We start from the raw sequence: 20,087 nt of genomic DNA, 5'->3' as shown, positions 1-20,087 counted from the left end.
CTTACCCTTCCACCGAGACACTTGATCACTCATCCGACTCTTCAACTTCTTTTCAAACTCAGCTCTAACTCTTCCATTGATGGACGCATCCCAGTTATATGTTTGCTTGTAAAGACATAACATGAATCAGAATCAGAATCAGAACAAGAATCAAGTGATAAACAAACAAAATCTGTAATTTAAACACATCAACAATCTGTAACTTACCGCAAAAGTTTCAAACCACCGGTTTACAACCGGACCTGATGTTTGGGTCCAATTGGCATGAGCTGATTTGAAATCTCTTTCAAAAATGGCCCGGACAGTAGCAGCAACCGAAGAATCCTGGTCAAACCTACAAAACATAAGATAAAAGGAATGAGGATCATTGAAAATACAAAACATAAAGATAAACTATAGGTTAGATACATAACATTCTCACCAGAGAGTATCCGGAGGTCGCTTAGGATCCAGTTTTGGTAAGCCAGCACGCCCGGGACTTGCAAGTAACTGTTCCAAAGTGAAAAAAGTTTGAGAGGCAGAAATACTGTTGATATGCGAAGTTGATTGCTGAGGAGGATTCTTATCATGCAACGCCGGAGAGCTTCCATGATTCTCATCATGCATCGCCGGAGAGCTTCCATGAGGATTATCAGCATGCATCGCCGGTGATGTACCTTGAGAAGAAGCGGGAGAAGGTAACCTTCGGGGAGGAACAAAAGCAGAATGTGTCCTTCGAGGAGAGACTGGAGGACTTAACCCTTGAGAAGCAATGAAATTTCTGTAAACATTTTGGTTTACAGAAACATTTTGGTCTCGAGAAGACATCTGAAAGCAGAAAAAAAAACTGATTAGAAACACAAAAATTGAATCCCCAATTTCGAAACCCTAAAATCGAATTTAAAACCCTAAATTGAATCATAACCCTAAACCCTAAATTGAATCCCCAATTTTGAAACCCTAAAATCGAATTAAAAACCTAATCGAATCATAACCCTAAACCCCAAATTGAATCCCCAAATTTGAAACCCTAAAATCGAATTAAAAACCATAATCTAAGCAAACTTTCTAACTATAAAGAGGTAGAAGGGGAGAGGAGGAGACTTACCGGACAAGTGATTCAAAGGAAAAGAGAAAAGAGGAGGAGTAAGGGTCGGAGAAGGTTTCACCGGAAAAGAGAGAGGAGAAGAGGAGAAGAGAACAACCGGAGAAGAGAGAGGAGAAGAGAATAACCGGAGAAGAAAGAAATCGGAAGAAGAAGAAGGAAATTAGGGTTTGTCGGCTGGGTTTGAGCTTCGCTCAAACTAGGTTTTTTAGTTATATAGGAAATTAACAGCGTCGCAATTCCAACACAAAATTTGCGAGGGATTTGTTACGTTCCCTCGCAAAAGCATCGCAATTATTAATTAATTTCAATTTTTATAATTTAGAGTTTTTTGCGAGCAAATTGCAAGGGAACGTAGCAAATCCCTCGCAAAGTCTTTAGGGTTTAGGATTTGTAATTGTCATTAGTGCCCTATCTTTGATTATAATTCTTCAATTATATCATTTTAATCATTAATAGTAATGTAATTAGTCTTAAGGGTTTAGGTTCAAGGGTTTAAAGTTTCTATTTGCGAGGGAATTGCTATGTTTTGTTTTGTTTGCGATGGATTTGCGACGAATTTGCTATGGCTCTAGCAAATCAGTCGCAAATTTGTCGCAAATCTTGAATATCTAATTTGCAAAAACCATCAAAATAATGGTAACAAATTAGTCAAATTAACTTTCAAGTATATTATAAGGTCCAATGGTGTCATCATACTCTTTTCTATCATCAAACTTTCCAAAATTGTCCAATTTTGCATCTTACTCTAAACATGATGATGTTCTACACTATATCACATATATGTTCATTACATTGAGACAAATATTTGCCAAATTGTCCAATTCTCTAACAATTTTGTGTTGCACTGCTATCTTTGATTAATAGTTTTGGATTCATCTTTTTTAATCATTAATAGTAATGTAATAAGTCTTTAGGGTTAAGAGTTTAGGTTCAAGGGTTTAAAGTTTCTATTTGCGAGGGAATTGCTATGTTTTGTGTTGTTTGCGATGAATTTGCGACGAATTTGCTATGGTCTAGCAAATCAGTAGCAAATTTGTCGCAAACCGTGAATATATAATTTGTAAAAACCATCAAAATAATGTTAAAAGTTAGTAAATTCACCTTATGAACACATTCAAATGTATTTCAGAATAACTCTATTAAGTTTTGTAATATTTATAAAAAATTATTATCCTAACTTTGCAATGGATTTGCTATGGCTTTCGCAAATCACTCGCAATTCCATAGCAAATTTGCTATGGAGTATGTTCTAGCAAAATCGTCACAATATTGCGATGGATTTGCGAGGAAAGGGACCTTCCCAGCGAATTTGTCGTAAATGCGTTGCAATTGAGCAGCGGATTTGCGACGACTGAGTTCGTCGCAAATTTGCGAGGAATGTGCTATGGTTTTTTATTTTCTAGTAAATCCCTCGCAAATCTATCGTAAATTTGCGAGAGCTGTACTCCGTCGCAATGTGTCCTCGCAAAAGGCTTGTTTTCTTGTAGTGTAACCTTCTCTTTCTTTTCCTGAGTCTGATTTTGATTTGTGTGAAACTTGGTTCGATCCTGTCCATTGTATCTTCCTCTGCCTCGTCCTCTGCCACGTCCTCTGTAGCCCCTGCCACCACGACCACGACCTCTGCCTCGGAAGTTGTTAAAACCCTGAGTATAGTTTGTCTGTGTTTGATAATCAGAACCAGTAAACAGAAGCTTTCCTTGTGTGTCTTCTTGTTTATCTTCTCCTTGTATTCTCTCCTCAAAGGCTTTGACTCTTCCAACTATCTCTTGGAAGCTGGTAATATTGAGGTTCAATACTTGTTCTAGAGAGGCAACAAGATGAATAAACTTGTTCCTTGGCACACTGTTTAGCAATTTCTTTACCATCCTGGGTTCATCAATAGTTTGTCCGAGTGATGTTGCATGTGTTGCGATTTCAGATAGCTTTCCAACAAAACTATCAACTTTATCCGAGTCAGCCATTCGAAGTTTTTTGAAATCAGACATTAAAGTCTGTAATCGAGCTTCCTTAACACAGTCAGCTCCCATGTTTCTAGATTTAATCGAATCCCAAATATCTTTAGGTGAAGCTAAATCACCAACTTGTAGAATAAGAGATTCTGGGATTGATTGGAACAACAAGGCTGTAGCAACATCATTCTTATCTCCATCTGTTGAACCTGGTTCAATAGTCTCCCAAACCTTTTGGATTCTCAATATTACTTTCATCTTCGTAGACCAAACTGTATAGTTTGAAGAGGTGAGTTGAGGACATTGGATTGAGACAGACTTTTCCATGTCCTTTTGTCGAGTGCTTGTCGCCAGTTCGCTCATTATGTTGAATCAAATCCGTTCCTTTGGATTGATTTTAAACATTGCTCTGATACCAAATAAAAGAAATAAAAGAAGAACTTGATTATAAAGAATAACTCTCTTTATTTATGTTTAGAAAATTTCCTCTCAAAACTAAACAATTCTTAAGCTCTCTCTTAATCTCATATCAATGTCACAACTCAACAATTGATAGATATAGAGGCTTTCTTATTCCTATTCTTATTAGGACTATAAAACTAGATAACTCCTAATTCTATTCAAGTCTATCTTAATCTTCTCTTTTTTTCTTATCTTTCCTTTGTAAGAATAACTTGGACCTTAAGCTTCAAAGCTTATCCAACATAGACTACATATGATCCGGTCATTGTTAACGGAACCAACGAGACTTGTGATCTGGCTTTGGGCAGAGACAACCTTCACCTGGAGCCTGGATCGGCCATATTGGTCACTTGGTGATCTGACTCAAATTTTACTATCTTTTTATGTAATGATTCTTTCATATTCCAAATGTTGATAAGTTGATATAATTTGCTCCATTTTCTGTTCTAAGCTGAAAGTCATAGGGATGGAACATTGATAACAAAGCAACAGATTGTCACGTGAAAGATTAATTTATTCTAGTTTTAGCTTCTAATAAGTCCAGGGTTAGTAGTTGACTTGTGAATTCTATAGTGTTCAGATAGTAGATCTAGTGAATTTAGTATATGTAGTCTTCACCAATTTTCTCGCAAAAGCTTAATATTTAATGTACATAGAATATATGACTTCTGAATTTTTGAAAATAAAATGGTTTTATTAGTCATAAAGAATATCATAGTGTAGTTGACCATACGTACAAACCGAGTGATTATGAACTACAAATACGTCCACTAACCATCCCATCCCCCCAAATCTTGATTTCCAAACATCTTTTGCTATAACATGATGACCATCCTAAACGCGATTCTAAAAAACTCTCTCATTTTTTCCCTCTTCATTCTAGCAATTTTGCCCGAGACAGTGTTCTCGCAAAACTGCATGGATACTAGTTGCCCTGGCCTTAAGGAGTGTTGCAGCAGATGGGGTCTCTGTGGCACCGGTGATGACTACTGCGGATTTTTTTGTTTCAGTGGCCCTTGCAATATCAAGGGAAAATCCTACGGATATGATTACAACGTCGATGCCGGTCCAGGTGGTAAAATAGAGACCGTTGTCACATCAGCATTGTTCGATAGCATCATGAGAAAAGTCGAAAGCAACTGCTCGGCAAAAGGATTCTACACTTATGATGCTTTCATCACTGCTTTCAAATCGTTTGGAGCTTACAAAGGAAAGGTGGCTAAACGTGAGATCGCTGCCATACTGGCTCATTTCTCATATGGATCTAAAAGTAAGTTTGATATTTGCATGTAAAAGAATCAATATTATGGTACTGCAATGTTTTTTTTTTTTTTTAAGCTTTGAGCTGATATATTTTATTTTTACGTAAAGGTTTTTGTAACTTTGTTACAAAGAAGAAATATCTAACGAGAGGTATTGTTCAAAGAGCAAGAAGTACCCTTGTGAACCGGGGAAAAACTACTATGGTCGCGGTTTGCTACAATCAATCACATGGAACGAGTATTATGGTGCTGCCGGCAAGCACCTCGGCCTACCGCTATTGAAGGATCCAGATCTGGTGGCTCGTAGTCCGGAAGTTGCTTTCAAATTCGCAATGTGGTTTTGGAATAGAAACGTGCGTCCGGCTTTGTACCTAGGATTTGGAGAAATCACAAAGAGAGTCAATGGCCGTGAATGTGGTAATTGGCGTCGTGATGATACGAATAAAAAGGTTAAGCAATACATAGAGTTCTGCGAGATGCTTGGGGTCACTCCTGATCAAGGTCTCGATTGCTAAAGTCATTAATATCATGGCACTATATGTTTGAATTAATCCTGGACTATATGTATAATAAATTTGTTAAAACCCCAAATCCAATCCAAAATCGTACAATTTTTTTTTATTAATTACTACTTATAGTAATTAGTCTCGGTGAGTCGGTGTGAGCTTATATTTTAAAAGATTTATAGTTGTTAACTTCTTTACAATTTCTCAGAAATGAAGACAAAATTTGTAAACAATGCAAATAGAATAAAGATTCTACACCATATGTAGTTGCTATGTTATTATGGTTTCAAAAAATATTCAGAACTGAACGAGAAGGAAAAAATGGAAGAAGATTTTAGAACGATCAATCTACAATCTCACAAAAGTTAGCAGTCGAAAATCAAACAACACAGAATAACTTTTTTCAATCGAAAATCAAACAACACAAAATCGAAAATCAACCATACGAAGTTTAAAATGGAGTTTCTAATTAACCGTTTGGACGTACGTTAAAATTAACTTATTCCGTTTGATCTAATATATATAATATATCATGCTTTAATTATATTGATATGTACTAGTCGATGATGTTCCTTATAAATTACTTTGCTGGAACGAATTATGAAAACAAAATACTCAAGAAGCCTTGGGTTATGAAGTCATTAATTAGACTCAGTAGATGCCATATACAAAATAATGCTGGGACATGACTTTGGACTATAAGACAATGCATGTTACTACACTGCAGCCCATAACAATTCCATGTCTTTTTCATTTTTCTTTTTTACGTTTTTTCTTTTTTTTGACATCATGTCTTTTTCTTTTATATAAGTTTTTGTATCTTTAGGCCTAAAATCTAACAGTATATGCACGGGCACGGCAGTATCAATTCCAACATCTTCACATATATAATAAATTATTGATTAATTGTTTAATTAAGATGAACACCGAACCAAAACGCTTAACGCTACTTTCCTTACATAAATCAATCACCATTTATCCCAATGGCGAAAAGTAGTGTTATATGCATTCAACAGTGGACCCAACGGCTCACAAGGTACCAAGATTTATAGCGACAAATGCGACTTCTCTTCTTAGGCCGGCTTTAAAAATCTTTACAAATCTTCATCTTACTAACAATTTTACACTTACTGAGAAAGATAAAAAAAAAAAGATTGTAATCTTTTTAAATTACTTTTGTATTAAATTTGAAAAGAATCCGACAAACTAATTTTGGTAAGTTAGTTTACCATCGTACGTAGTATGCAACTCTTTTAGAATTGGCATTCTTTTTTTTTTTGGTCCAAGAATTGGCATTTTAAAATGCCCATGATGAAACAACTAAGTGGAGCCTATAACTTCATATTTTGTCATTTGGTAACGTATGGTCATTTTTGTTAACAAATATCTCAAATAAGTCGCGAGCAGCCCTAAACATTGTCAACTTTGGCGTATAAAAAACTGGATCTAAAATTTTCTCTCGCTTTAATTTTTTTTTTCATCAGTATACTTCTAGGTTTAGCTGGAAACTAGACAGCTACACAAATTCTATTAATAAAACGGCGCCAAACCATCCTCTTGCTTGATGAATATAGTCAAGTTTCGCAATCTCTTCAGAATAGTGTTAACAAGTTGATACGTTTGAATAGTGATAACAAGTTGAAACGTTAATTATTAGTTTGTTAATATAACGTGTGTTGTTAGCCATTTACATATGGATGGATGCATAGTTAGAGACTGTGTAGAGAGCATGAGACCACATACACATGGCTGGGTTCCATTAATCATGTTTCGGTTTACAAACTTACAATTGACTAGTCTTGGCTTATATATTTTTTTATATTTAAAAGTAGAAGATATTCGTTTATTAATTGGTTCAAGCCTTCAAGGAGCCAGTGAGAGGCAATATCTGAGACTTAGGGTAAAGAGGTGCAGCCGGTTTGTAGCCTTCTACTAAGGAGCCGGTGAGGCAATATCTAGACCTCTACTAATTTCATGCCGCTGTTTTTTAATCCGATCAATGGTAACTAATTACTTATTTTGAAAAAAAAAATAGATGATCTGCACTCCTATTACTTTCACAATTTCCTCATAACAATACAAATTTCGATCACACAAAATATATGATTTGATTGGTGGTAAAAATATATATCATTTTGATTTAATTATATATTGTCGGTTCTATCGTGAGATTTGGTTCAAGAATGTTAGGAATCATGCACACATGACACATCGTAGGTCAAAATACAATAAGTAACATAAGTCATTTCGCCATAATTGATGTTGGTCATTTGGTTTAATGGCGTAACGATACCATAGGCAATAATGGGTCAACACTCCACAATCGACGTGTGATTAACGGCTTGTACCATGATTCCAAAATGCGAGTCCTCATCGCATTTAATCTTAAGACTTTATGGAGTGTGTGTAGGCATCAACTATTCTGAAAATTTTCTTTATCTTATAAACTATATATATTAATGGATGGTTAACAGAATAACAGAGTTCTTAAACCGCATTTGGTCTGAAAGATTAGTGATTTGTAATTTCGATATCTTAAGAGAGTCTGATCCGGCCTATTATTCAAAAATAAGTCATAGTATTCATTAATTATTTGGATTACATACCTGTTGCCTGTTCGGGTATTTTAATGATATAATTTTATTACTTTGTGAAATTGTATGAGTGTAAGCAATCTATGAATTAATTCATTCATTCGCATATTAAAAAAATCGCTGCAAGTGGTCGACGAATTCCCGAAGATAATTGACTTTTCTATTCACCGGTACCGTTGAAATGACTATCCTAGCTAGAACGCAAATAATTGAAAAGATTATAAACTATGTCGGTAACGTATATATATAATTTTGTTGAAAAAATAAAACTATCGTACAATATAGACTAGAAGAATCAGTCAGTATGACCTCTATGAAACTAAAACCTCATTTTATAATACGATACACCTACGTAAAACTCTATTTTAAGATGAAAGTATGCGTCCCAAATAAATTTGAAAGAGAGTATAGTTTATTTAACTGAGCTACTATATTCGTTACTACTCAACGAATACGTATAGTTTATGAAAAATAGGAATTACCTTCCTCTTAAACTATATTCGTTACTATTCAACAACATACATGTTATTTAACTGACCTACTATATTCGTTACTACTCTGCGTTTTTTTTTTGTCGTCATTTGAATTTTAATTTTGCTAACAAAATTTTTTTGCTCCAGATTTATGATATGAATTGAGATTTTATGTAGTGGGATTATTTTATTAAAAAAACTTATTCATAAGATGTAAATCCAACAGTACATTCTAACGTTGTAACCCACAAGTATGAATCCGTTGAATTTTAAATGTTTGGCAGGCAAACACTGATTTAACAAAATAAAAAAAATAATAAGAATTTGAAGTTTGTCATGAAAGAAAATGAGTTTTCAAGACAGAGAATGAGTCATTGAGTTTTTTGTTGAATCATACGATCCCTGAAAGTGCGGATAAATGACTGATTATGACTAGGAATGCTTTGAATTTTTAATGTTCGGCGGGCAAACACCGATAGAAACAAAAAATAAGAACTTTTAGTTTTTTTTTTAGAGAACTTAAAAGTTTTTTATGAAAGAGAATGAGTTTGTTGATGAATCATACGATCCTGAAAGTCCGGGCTAGTGATCGAGCCGGAAACAACACCCGGTACAGTTGTCACTCTCACCAGAAAAATTGAAACTAATTTGCTGTCGACTTTTCAACTTAACTTGCATGATTGTGCATTTTGACATCTTTTATCGATCGGTAAGTTTTAGCCTTATATTAAAGATCTAATCTAGTAATTTCAGTAATTAATATGATACTCTTGTTGATGTCCTTCTCTTGTCAACAATCGTTTTGGGTTTAGATGATGAACATCGATGGTTTTAGAATGTTTATATATATATATATAACTATTCCTTTTGTTAAAGATATAATATACAACTTATTACCTAGACTTTAATTTGATTAATGACATGATTATTCCGTATAATAATGTGAAATGGAAATTGAGAATCACTCTTTTGTCAACTCAAATCTGAAATTCATACATTTGAATTTGAATAGCCGCCGGGTAATGGACCCAACCGAAGGCTCGCATAGTCACTTAGTACAAAGATTTATAGTGACTTTGCGAGTGCTCAACTTGTTTTCTTCTTCTTTTTTCTTAGTTCTTATCAACATGATTAGATAGGGCTGGCTATAGGTAGCTCTAGATGACCCAGCCGATGATCGAGTATAGTTTTATCAAATGCATTTGATATGTTTAACTCTAATAAGATAAATGTCAAAAAAAAAAGAGACTATAACCCGAGGATTGTCTTCAAATAGTATATTTATTTTTATAATTAACAAATATGTCTTTCATATCTTATTTTTCATTTCTTACTGTAGGCTCTTAACATTTTCCCAAATTATAAGTAACTCCATGGACTTCCATTTTATATATATATATTTTGTCTTTTGTGAAATGTACATATGAACTGTCAATTTACTCCATAAATATGTGTCTCAGTCTCTCAGATTGGATTCGCAGCCGGCAGCCCTAATCTCTTTAAAATTTTTGCGTATAAGAAAATATAATTTTAACTTCTACTCATATAGTTTGTACATAAATACATGTACGTATACTAAATAGTTAAATAACGAAAACAAACCCCTTCTGTTTGTTCAATCATTGGGAAATCATATAATTTGTTCAAAAATCAGGAAAGAGAAGTGAGATATATTAACAAATAATTGTTCCATTGTTTAAAAAAGAAAAAGGAATTCTTAGACCAAGTCCACAATATTTATCTTGGGCAAGAACAAGACCAAAAAGTCAAATTCGTTTCAAAAATAAAAATACATAAATACAGAAAAGGGCAAATGACCGAACTATCCAACATCTACCCCTATAAATAACTGACCACATTTTCCTTCTCATCCACAAACAAATAACACAAAACATGGCTTTCACAAAAATCTCCTTAGTCCTTCTTCTATGCCTCTTAGGTTTCTACTCTGAAATTGTAAAGTCCCAAAATTGCGGTTGCGCTCCAAACCTCTGCTGCAGTCAGTTCGGTTACTGTGGTACCGACGATGCATATTGCGGTGCTGGATGCCGATCAGGTCCTTGTAGAGGTAGTGGAACCCCGACCGGTGGTGGATCCGTCGGTAGCATAGTGACACAAGGTTTCTTTAACAACATTATCAATCAAGCTGGTGGTGGTTGCGCCGGGAAAAGATTCTACACCCGTGACTCTTTCGTTAACGCCGCCAATACTTTCCCCAACTTTGCTAATTCCGTTACTAGACGCGAAATTGCTACCATGTTTGCTCATTTCACTCACGAGACCGGACGTAAGATCTCTTTCTTCCTTCTCTTACTTTTTTTTTAGTATATTATACAAAATTAATTGAATTTTTTTTGTGTCTGCGTTCTATAGTGATGACCGATTCTAACTTTTAGTAAACTAAAAATATCATTGGATATTTCTAAAAATTGGCATATTAAAATAAGGTCATATTATTATAACACATATAAGTATTAAACGAAAAACAATATTTATCTACGACATATAAAATGAGACCTTCGATATTGTTAAAATTATACTGAACATTATACTTGATCACAAATAATTTAGATAATCCTAAAGGCTAAAGCACTCTTCTGTTTCATGTGATTCTCTATATGTATTAGATTTTTGCTACATAGAAGAAATAAACGGAGCGTCGCGTGACTACTGCGACGAGAACAACAGGCAGTACCCATGTGCACCCGGCAAAGGCTACTTTGGTCGTGGTCCGATCCAACTATCATGGAACTACAACTACGGAGCATGTGGTCAGAGTCTTAGTCTCGACCTTCTTCGCCAGCCTGAGCTTGTTGGTAGCAACCCAACTGTAGCTTTCAGGACGGGTTTGTGGTTTTGGATGAACAGCGTAAGGCCGGTTCTGAACCAAGGATTTGGAGCTACCATTAGAGCCATCAACGGAATGGAATGTAACGGTGGGAACTCAGGTGCAGTCAATGCAAGGATCAGATACTACAGAGATTATTGTGGACAGCTTGGTGTGGACCCTGGTCCTAACCTAAGTTGCTAAAAAGCTCTCTGAACCCATACACGCACACACATAACGTGGCACGTGATAAGATGAAAGAATAAGTGAGATAATAAAGTTAAATTTCAAACGTATGTACTTTATGTTGGGTCTCAGTGTTCCCTGCGTCACAAGCAAAAAAATGGTTGTAATAAACTTGTGAAAGTGTTATCTTTTCTTCTCTGGCTTTTTATGAAAGTGAAATTTAAGATTGATTTTAGATGTCTGACTTGGACATTTACAGAATCTGCTTTTGGGATATATAATATTCGCACGAATTTGGTGTTGTAATATTTATATTCTTGTTTTATCACGTCAAAACAAAAAAAGTTTCCTGTTGAAACTAATTATAAACGTTAGTAGTTTAATTAATGGTTCAATAGTCCACTTGTTAAAGTTTTTAATGGGTTAAACTTGCATGCAGCCTATAGTAATTAAAGAGACTAACGGTAAAAGATATATGCATCCTAGCGGACCCTTGGTAAATTTGCCACCGATTTTGTTGGAGAAAAGGTAATTAAGTACAAACGTAGAAAAGTTCCCCCCAAAAAGGTTACAGATGTAGAAAAAAAGATGGTGTACTCTTGTTACGTTCACAATTTCCTCACATACAAATATAAAACATAATGTCCGATCTCCTTTAAAAGCAGAAAAAAAGGATTGCTCACTGCGATACAACATGCATGGATTCGAGGCTATCAGGCAATCGTCTTTCAAGGAGACTGTGAAACTTTAATAAAACTAGTTAATGACCAAACTGTGGATGTCTCTTTAACAAATCTTATTCATGACATAAGAACTTGTTCTTCCAAATTACAGCATTTTTCATTCACTTTCACAAAGAGAGATTGTAATAGGGTGGCACATGCCTTAGCTAGATATGATTGTATAGATTGTCAATATTACACTGACTCTGTTTTAAAGCCACCATGGCTGAGCAGCTCCCTTTGTAATGATCAAGTTTAATCAATATATATTTCATTTGTGAAAAGAAAAAAACAAATATAAAACATAAAAAAATTGGTAATTTTATTGGTCATAATGTTTAATGATTATTTGGATATATGAGCAACAAATAGATGAGTTGTATTTTTTGGAGGGATTATTGTTTTATTTTCAAAAAAAATAAAAATATTCACATATTCTCTAAAAGCACTACAAATTCTAAAACTAAAAATATTAATTAATTCTTAGCATGCAAGAATCCCTCCAAAAATATTTCATGAATTTACACTATTAGTTAAAAAGTAAAAAATTTAAACTTCTTCTGAGATCTTGGTCACTAAATTTAAACTTATATTCGGAAGGTAATTTTATCCAAACTAAATTCATATAGAAAAATTGCGTAAGATAATTAAAAAGTATAATAATAACAACCTAACAAAGAAAAATCTTAGGTATATAATATGAATGATTGATGATGCAACCACTCTATTTATTGCAATTAATTCAACGTTGAAAAGTCAAAATTATGGCAAACCTATTGTCTAAAAACTACAAAGATGTATCATAGATATATGCTACGACTTCTCTTAAGAGGCGGCTTTTAGAAAATGCTCGAGCGTCGAGGGGCAACTGATTGGGGACTCGGTTTGTACTTTTGTATTTAATGAAGGAACACTCCAATATCTTTTTGATCGTTTAGTAATGAGTAGTCAATTTTAATAAATTTTTCAGGTTGGATGTTCCCAGCCGTCGTGAAGGGTGGCTATATATATTTTGTCTCACAAAACAACCAAGAGTAATCTACAAAAAGAAAAATGAAAAAAAAAAAAAGAAAAGAATAGCCTACAGGATTTGTACATGTAATGAGAAGTGATCGACTCTTTAAATTTCATTATTATTGGTTTCTTAATTAGGTTTCCTGGACTTTTTTTCGTTTTAGAGAAACCTTACTTTTTAGGTGAATAGAAAACCTAATTATTTTGATATTATATATGGTTTTTATTTTGGTTAAGGTTTATTTATTTTTAGCCAAACTAATGTGTTCCTTCACAATTAAACAAATACGATCACGGACAAACGGAACTCTAGACAGAACGTAATGTACAAACGTCTTTTGTTCAATTCCTACCAAAAAAACGTCTATTGTCCTTATTAGCGCATATTACCATATATTATCTTCTTATAATCAGACATGCAATTTTTTATGAATGTGTAACCATGTAATAGATCCTATATATGTGAATACCAATTATTTTCCAACTATAAAGTCCAATCTGCAAAATTATTTTGGATTTGAAAATAAAGTTCAATTGCCATACACATCTTCGGCAGACTTAATAGTCAAACCATTGTTAAATAATTGAAAGAAATAAAATCACGATTGATATCCCATCCTAATGAAAATGACCGATCTACCCAATATCACTCATTATATAAAACCTCAAACTATTCCTTCTCTTCAAACAACAAGAACACCCCAACAATGGCTCTCACAAAAATCAACTTAATACTTCCTCTCCCTCTTAGCTTTCTACTCTGAAACCGTCAAATCTCAAAACTGCAATTGCGCCCCAAACCTATGTTGCAGTCAGTTCGATTATTGCGGCACCACTGCTGATCACTGTGGTCCAACATGCCGATCAGGTCCTTGTAGAGGCGGTGGACCCCCAACCGGTGCAGATTTGATTGGTAGCATTGTGACACAAAGTTTCTTTAACAACATTATCAACCAAGCCGGTAATAACTGCGCCGGAAAAAGATTTTACACCCGCGACTCTTTCATTAACGCCACCAATACTTTCCCCAACTTTGCTAATACCGTTACTAGGCGTGAAATTGCTACCATGTTTGCTCATTTCACTTACGAGACGGGACGTAAGAACTTTTTTCTCGATTTTTTTTTTCAAACACCAAGCATATTCTAGGGTTCATCTATTTAGGCCAAGATATATATACACATTAGTAGATTGTAACGTATATAAAAAATGAGTACTATATTCAAAAAAAACTTAAAAAGCAACATATGTTTATTGACGTTTGTATCTACATTAGCGTCTGATATATACAAATAATTAGTAATTTTTATAACATACAAATGTTTGAATAATCATTATCTAGGACTTACGAGATTTGATCCTCAAACAACTATGCATCTATGTACGTGTAGACTTCTGCTACATAGAAGAGATAGGCGGAGCGTCACGTGCCATGTGCGACCAGAGCAACAGGCAATATCCATGTGTACCAGGCAAGAGCTACCATGGTCGTGGTCCGCTCCTACTATCATGGAACTTCAACTACGGACCATGCGGCCAATATCTCGGCCTCGACCTCCTACGCCAGCCCGAGCTGGTGAGCAGTAACCCAATTGTGGCTTTCAGGGCGGCTCTGTGGTTTTGGATGCAGAGCGTGAGGCCTGTGTTGAGCCAGGGATTCGGAGCCACCGTAAGAGCCGTCAGCGGTTTGGAATGTGACGGAAGGAACGTACGTGGGGTGAATGCAAGGATTGGGTACTATAGGGACTACTGTGGACAGCTTGGTGTGGACCCTGGCTCCAACATCACTTGCTAAAACGCTCTTATCTTGTAGACATACACGTGACGTGTTAAAATGAAATAAGAAGTGATGTTAATCTAAAGTTGTTATTGTAGTAATATTGTGAAATTATATCACGTTATTCAAAGATTAATAAAAAAAGCAACTTATACAAAGAAAATGTTTGATTCTTCACATGTATACCGATGCGATTAAGACTAACCGATTTTGTGTAAAATCGTTGTAACCACTATGTTAGCTCTGTTTTGCTCTGTTTCTATATAAGATCAATCTCTTGAATAGTTAAGTGATGATGATATGTACGCTCTGAGAAGATAAATTGTGAATCGTTGGTGTAGACCTTGAATATAGTAAATTCTCTATTAGAGATAGAATTTATTCTGAATCTTATTATATGTTAAATGAAAATTGTTATGTTTGTGTGGAAATTTCCCTACGTAACGAATGGGCTAGAACAAAAAGTCTACATAAGTTGACGTTTACTTGGAAATAACTAGACACTTATCTCCCACAAAGTCTTCTTCACGGATCCAACATTTATCTGAACTCTCCCTCATTGTTCCAATCAGCTATAAATAAAACGAAGCTAATATAACTCTATCAGCTCCACATACAAATAAGCAACAAGAGCAACAAAAATAAAATGGCAAATTACGCCAAATCCACCACAAGAAAAGACACATTTTCCCTTTTTCTCCCAAGTCTCCTTGTCTTGATCCTGACCCTTTCCAAACCTGTAAACTCCCAAAACTGTGGCTGTCCCTCTGACTTCTGCTGCAGCCAATGGGGTTACTGCGGTCAGACCGATGATTACTGCGGTTATGGCTGCCGTGAGGGCCCTTGTCAAGGTGGTGGTGACGCCAGCGGCGAAGTAAACAGTGGCGGAGGCGAAGACGCTGTTTCGCTTGAAGGAACGGTGACACCTGAGTTCTTTAACTCTATCATAAACCAAGCAAGAAGTGATTGTGCAGGCAAAGGATTCTACTCTCACGACGCCTTCATCGCCGCAGCTAATTCGTACCAGAGCTTTGGTGCTTCCATCTCCAAACGCGAGATCGCTGCCTTCTTCGCTCACGTCACCCATGAAACTGAATGTACGTAAATCTCTCTACGTTTTGGGCACTTGGTTATTTTAGCTCGGTTATCTAAAAAAAAATTAGTTCAGTTCGGCAAAATTTCAATTCCATTCGATGTTTATGTTGTTAAAAAATATAATTCCATAAGCCCTTTTATTTGCTACTAATCTATAGAGATCAATAGTTAATTAATTGGTTTAAAATACTAAAATCGATCATATTTATATAAAATTTTGGTTCGGTTTTGGTTTTAAATTTTTTTGGTGCATATTATTATATATGTCACCACTAGGATTTGTTTTTGTAACTATTTGATTAAACCTTGTTGCAGTCATGTGCTACATTGAGGAGATCGATGGACCAGCCAATGCCGAGAAATACTGCTACAACGACAAGACAGACTTCCCTTGTGCAGAAGGAAAGGCCTATTATGGCCGTGGTCCTATCCAACTATCTGGGAACGACAACTACGGTGCCTGTGGAAGAGACCTGAATGAGAACTTATTGGCTTCACCAGAGAAAGTGGCTCAAGATCCAGTTCTTGCTTTCAAGACGGCTTTCTGGTTTTGGACCACTAATGTTCGCCAGAATTTTAATCAGGGTTTTGGCGCGACGATCAGGGCTGTAAATGGTAAGGAGTGTACCGGAGGAAATTCTGCAACTGTTGCCAAAAGGATTGAGTATTACCGAGACTATTGTGGCAAGCTTGGGGTTGAACCTGAAGAGAACCTCTCTTGTTAATTAAAGATTTTCCACTTTATCCATCTGAAATAAACAACGTTCGAACTATATCATATAATACTAATGTTGTTTTATCGGATGTCACCGAAGGGACATAATACTAATGTTGTATTAAGAATGTAACGAAATGAAATATTATATAAATGTCTGTTGATTTGGCGCAATATTATATAAATGTCTGTTGTATTGAGTTAGTCACAATGTTCAAAATTACTACATTGCTTTATAATAAAATAGTTAAATATGTTATTCAAATACACGACAAACTGGCAAGATATTATGGTTTTACTTGGGGGTGAAGAACTGGACGCAACGCAAAACCTTGGGATACACCTTTCAAAACACTATACACTCAATCTGGTGGGAACGAAATGGTAGACATCATAGAGAACCGTCGTCGACAATGGAAACATTGGTAAAGTTAATTGACAAGAATGTCCGAAATGGCATGAGCACCATTGGGGAAGGAGGTGACTGCGGCATTCAAATTTGGTTTGCAGCCAGATTATATTCAAAATGATGTGTTTTTATAAGTTTTAAAACAGTATTGCATTAACAATTTAAACAAGTTTTTTTTAATATAATTTAACATTAAATTAAAAAAAAAAATTAATTAGTTATGATATATTTGCTTTGTTGGTCGATGAACTCATGGATTATTATTTTATTTTTCTTAACAAAGAGCTACGATAGCAATATTTAATTAGTTTTTGGTGATAAATGCGAGAAAATAAACAAATATAGTTTCTTGGTCTTGTTCATGTAAAAAACTCATGTATCTTTAAACTATAAAGTGTGACATAGAATTATGATTTTCTAAGCTTGAATTGAAACAATTTCGTTGTTTGCTTTACTCCCAGAAAAAGTGAATTCGTTACTCTCTTAACTTCACAAAAGATGAACCCTATACATCAAAATTGATATTTGTTGTATATTCTTCGATCCTTTCGTAGGTCATAATATAAATCCAAACGTGAGAAAATTCAATTACTAGACCATATGAAAACAAAAGTGAGAAAAAGTGACATATTTGTGTTGTTTGAAAAACGAAAAAAAAAATTATTAGACCATATAAAAGTCTTCGAGCAACAATTCATAGTCAAAGCCGTGTGTTATATAATCAAAAAATATATAATATATCAAAATAAACAGTTTAATCAGATTGACTGACAATTATATCCCAACAATGAAATTACCAAACATCTCCAACTATAACTCTCACAACCTCTTTGTACTCTTCGTTCTCATCCAAAAACAATAACACAAAACATGGCTCTTATAAAAGTCTCTTCAATTTTTCTCGTCTACCTATTCGGTTTCTACTCCCAAACTGCTGCCCAGTCGTCCCAGATTCTGTATTGCGGCTGCTCTCCGATCCTCTGCTGTAGTCAGTTGGGTTATTGCGGTATCACCGACGCATACTGTGGTTCCGGTTGCAGATCAGGTCCTTGCAGACGAAGTAGAGATCCGGTTGACAAGATTGTAACACAACAGTTCTTCAACGATATTATTAGCAAAGCAAGTCATGGCTGCGACGGTAAAAGATTCTACACCCGTGAGTCTTTCCTTGAAGCCGCTAATGCTACCTTTGACTTCACTAGCTCTGTTACCCGCCTTGAGATCGCTGCCATGTTTGCTCATTTCACCTACGTGACCGAAGGTACGTAAGAACTAATTAATCCTTTTCATAGGTCCTCTTTATTTATTTTTTTTCGACATGCAAAAAAAAAAAAAAATCTCTAGAGTTTACCCGGTCTGAAATTGGCTCCATATTTATTTTACTATTTAGTAGATTGTGAACTAATAAGTTATTGAACTAACTAAAGATTTAGACTCCGACTATTTTATTAGAAGCAATTAAACTATAAATATTTGTTTTTTTGCTTTTAAATCAAACAACTGGTACCACTTTATATAGCTTCATATATATATGTCTCTACGTTTAGATTTCTGCCACATAGAGGCCGTAAACGGGACGTCAGGTGACTATTGTGACGATAACAACAAGCAATACCCATGTGCACCGGGCAAGAGTTACCATGGTCGTGGCCCGCTCCAACTATCATGGAACTACAACTACGGTCCTTGTGGTCAGGGCCTCGGTCTCGACCTTCTACGCCAGCCTGAGCTAGTTGGTAGCAACGCAACTTTGGCTTTCAAAACTGGATTGTGGTTTTGGATGAATTACGCAAGGCCGGTACTGAGCCAAGGTTTTGGAGCCACCATTATAGCCATCAGTGGTGATGACTGTCACGGTGGGAATTCAGGTGCGGTCGATGCAAGGATTGAGCAGTATAGAGACTATTGTAAACAGCTTGGTGTGGACCCTGGTGTTAACCTTAGGTGCTAAAATGCTCTTCAAACGCGCAGTTGACGTGGTACGTAAGTGTTAAAATTTAATGAAAAGTGCGAAAATAAAGATTGTAATTTATCTCTTTGCATGTAGTCTTCGGTGTAAAGATTGTAATTTATCGCTTACGAAAATTTGATGTTGTAGTAATCATGTTATAAATAATGGCATTAACGTTATTGGTTTAGAAGTACAAAGAACTCACAATTAAGGTATTCCTAATTATCTTTTAATTTAGAAGAGGTTTTAGTTGAACGCACAGTAGTTTATAAATTTAATTATTTTATAACTACTGCTACATACCTACAGGCTACAGATACTAAAGAGGAATGAATTCTAAATAAACCAACTTTTCAATTAAAATAGAAGGCATCATTGTCTATATATATATATATATATATATATATATTAAAAAAAAAAGATGGCAATACATCTTAAAATTCCACAAAAGTAGAGTTTCTAAAAATAGAGTTGCAAGAATAATCTTAAAAATATAATAAGAAATAGTTTCAAAACATCTAGGAAGGATTTTGTGGTATATATCTAAAAATACATATCAAGACCCCTATAAGATTTCTTTAGGAACTTTTCCCAAACTTACAGTTTTAGTATTTTAGTAACAGTTTTTATAAATCAAATAAAAACAAAACCAAACATGTATCTTTCGGACTTGCATGAAAAGTGAAAACGAATGTCAAAATATCTTACAAATTAACGGACTGTTTGTTAAATGTATATGTTTATGTTTCGCCTTTACTATATTGTTGAATTTTATATGGTTGAATAGGACACGTGGTATTGACTTTGACCAGACATAAAATAACAACAATGACTTTTCTTCACAGATACATCATGGACAATTATATTAAACCGCCTGGAGTTTTGATAGTGTTATATTCTATATATGTGTAACATTTATATTTTCGACACCGGACATATATATATCCAAGAAACCTGCCTATTCAACAGTTTTCATCGCCTGTTGGCTTAGATTACGACGACTTCCTAATAATTGTCTATGATTTTGATCAACGTTTTTGGATGTTGGAATCCAAAAC

The 20,087-nt window shown here is 34.9% G+C and overlaps 3 protein-coding genes and 2 pseudogenes across 4 annotated transcripts; all 5 read left to right on the top strand.

Moving 5' to 3' along the window:
• Positions 1-4,314: 4,314 nt before the first annotated feature.
• Positions 4,315-5,313, top strand: LOC104782891 (inactive endochitinase At2g43600-like; annotated as a pseudogene).
• A 4,844-nt stretch (positions 5,314-10,157) lies between these two features.
• LOC104782890 (endochitinase At2g43590) lies at positions 10,158-11,581 on the top strand. The gene is made up of 2 exons (XM_010507951.3): positions 10,158-10,620; positions 10,961-11,581. The coding sequence occupies exons 1-2, from the start codon at positions 10,227-10,229 to the stop codon at positions 11,362-11,364; spliced, it is 798 nt and encodes a 265-aa protein (XP_010506253.1). The 5' UTR covers positions 10,158-10,226; the 3' UTR covers positions 11,365-11,581.
• Positions 11,582-13,781: 2,200 nt separating this feature from the next.
• Positions 13,782-15,022, top strand: LOC104782889 (endochitinase At2g43580-like; annotated as a pseudogene). The gene is made up of 2 exons (XR_015597687.1): positions 13,782-14,181; positions 14,474-15,022. The product of XR_015597687.1 is annotated as an endochitinase At2g43580-like (transcript).
• Positions 15,023-15,357: 335 nt separating this feature from the next.
• On the top strand, positions 15,358-16,843 carry LOC104782888 (endochitinase CHI). The gene is made up of 2 exons (XM_010507948.3): positions 15,358-15,956; positions 16,270-16,843. The coding sequence occupies exons 1-2, from the start codon at positions 15,506-15,508 to the stop codon at positions 16,677-16,679; spliced, it is 861 nt and encodes a 286-aa protein (XP_010506250.1). The 5' UTR covers positions 15,358-15,505; the 3' UTR covers positions 16,680-16,843.
• Positions 16,844-17,825: 982 nt separating this feature from the next.
• LOC104782887 (endochitinase At2g43590) lies at positions 17,826-19,226 on the top strand. The gene is made up of 2 exons (XM_010507947.3): positions 17,826-18,339; positions 18,626-19,226. The coding sequence occupies exons 1-2, from the start codon at positions 17,949-17,951 to the stop codon at positions 19,027-19,029; spliced, it is 795 nt and encodes a 264-aa protein (XP_010506249.1). The 5' UTR covers positions 17,826-17,948; the 3' UTR covers positions 19,030-19,226.
• Positions 19,227-20,087: the final 861 nt, after the last annotated feature.

Source organism: Camelina sativa, chromosome 4 (assembly GCF_030686135.1).
Source record: "Camelina sativa cultivar CO46 ecotype springtype chromosome 4, ASM3068613v1".
Taxonomy (NCBI): domain Eukaryota; kingdom Viridiplantae; phylum Streptophyta; class Magnoliopsida; order Brassicales; family Brassicaceae; genus Camelina; species Camelina sativa.
The sequence above is the reverse complement of the archived record's forward strand: the minus strand, read 5'-3'. Positions and strand labels throughout refer to the sequence as shown.

Excerpts from the sequence above, each read along its gene's own strand:
- LOC104782890 (XM_010507951.3), top strand. The coding sequence starts at position 10,227 with ATGGCTTTCACAAAAATCTCCTTAGTCCTTCTTCTATGCCTCTTAGGT. Across the intron at positions 10,621-10,960 it reads TTTCACTCACGAGACCGGAC|ATTTTTGCTACATAGAAGAA; the intron begins GTAAGATCTCTT and ends TATATGTATTAG.
- LOC104782888 (XM_010507948.3), top strand. The coding sequence starts at position 15,506 with ATGGCAAATTACGCCAAATCCACCACAAGAAAAGACACATTTTCCCTT. Across the intron at positions 15,957-16,269 it reads CGTCACCCATGAAACTGAAT|TCATGTGCTACATTGAGGAG; the intron begins GTACGTAAATCT and ends ACCTTGTTGCAG.
- LOC104782887 (XM_010507947.3), top strand. The coding sequence starts at position 17,949 with ATGGCTCTTATAAAAGTCTCTTCAATTTTTCTCGTCTACCTATTCGGT. Across the intron at positions 18,340-18,625 it reads TTTCACCTACGTGACCGAAG|ATTTCTGCCACATAGAGGCC; the intron begins GTACGTAAGAAC and ends CTCTACGTTTAG.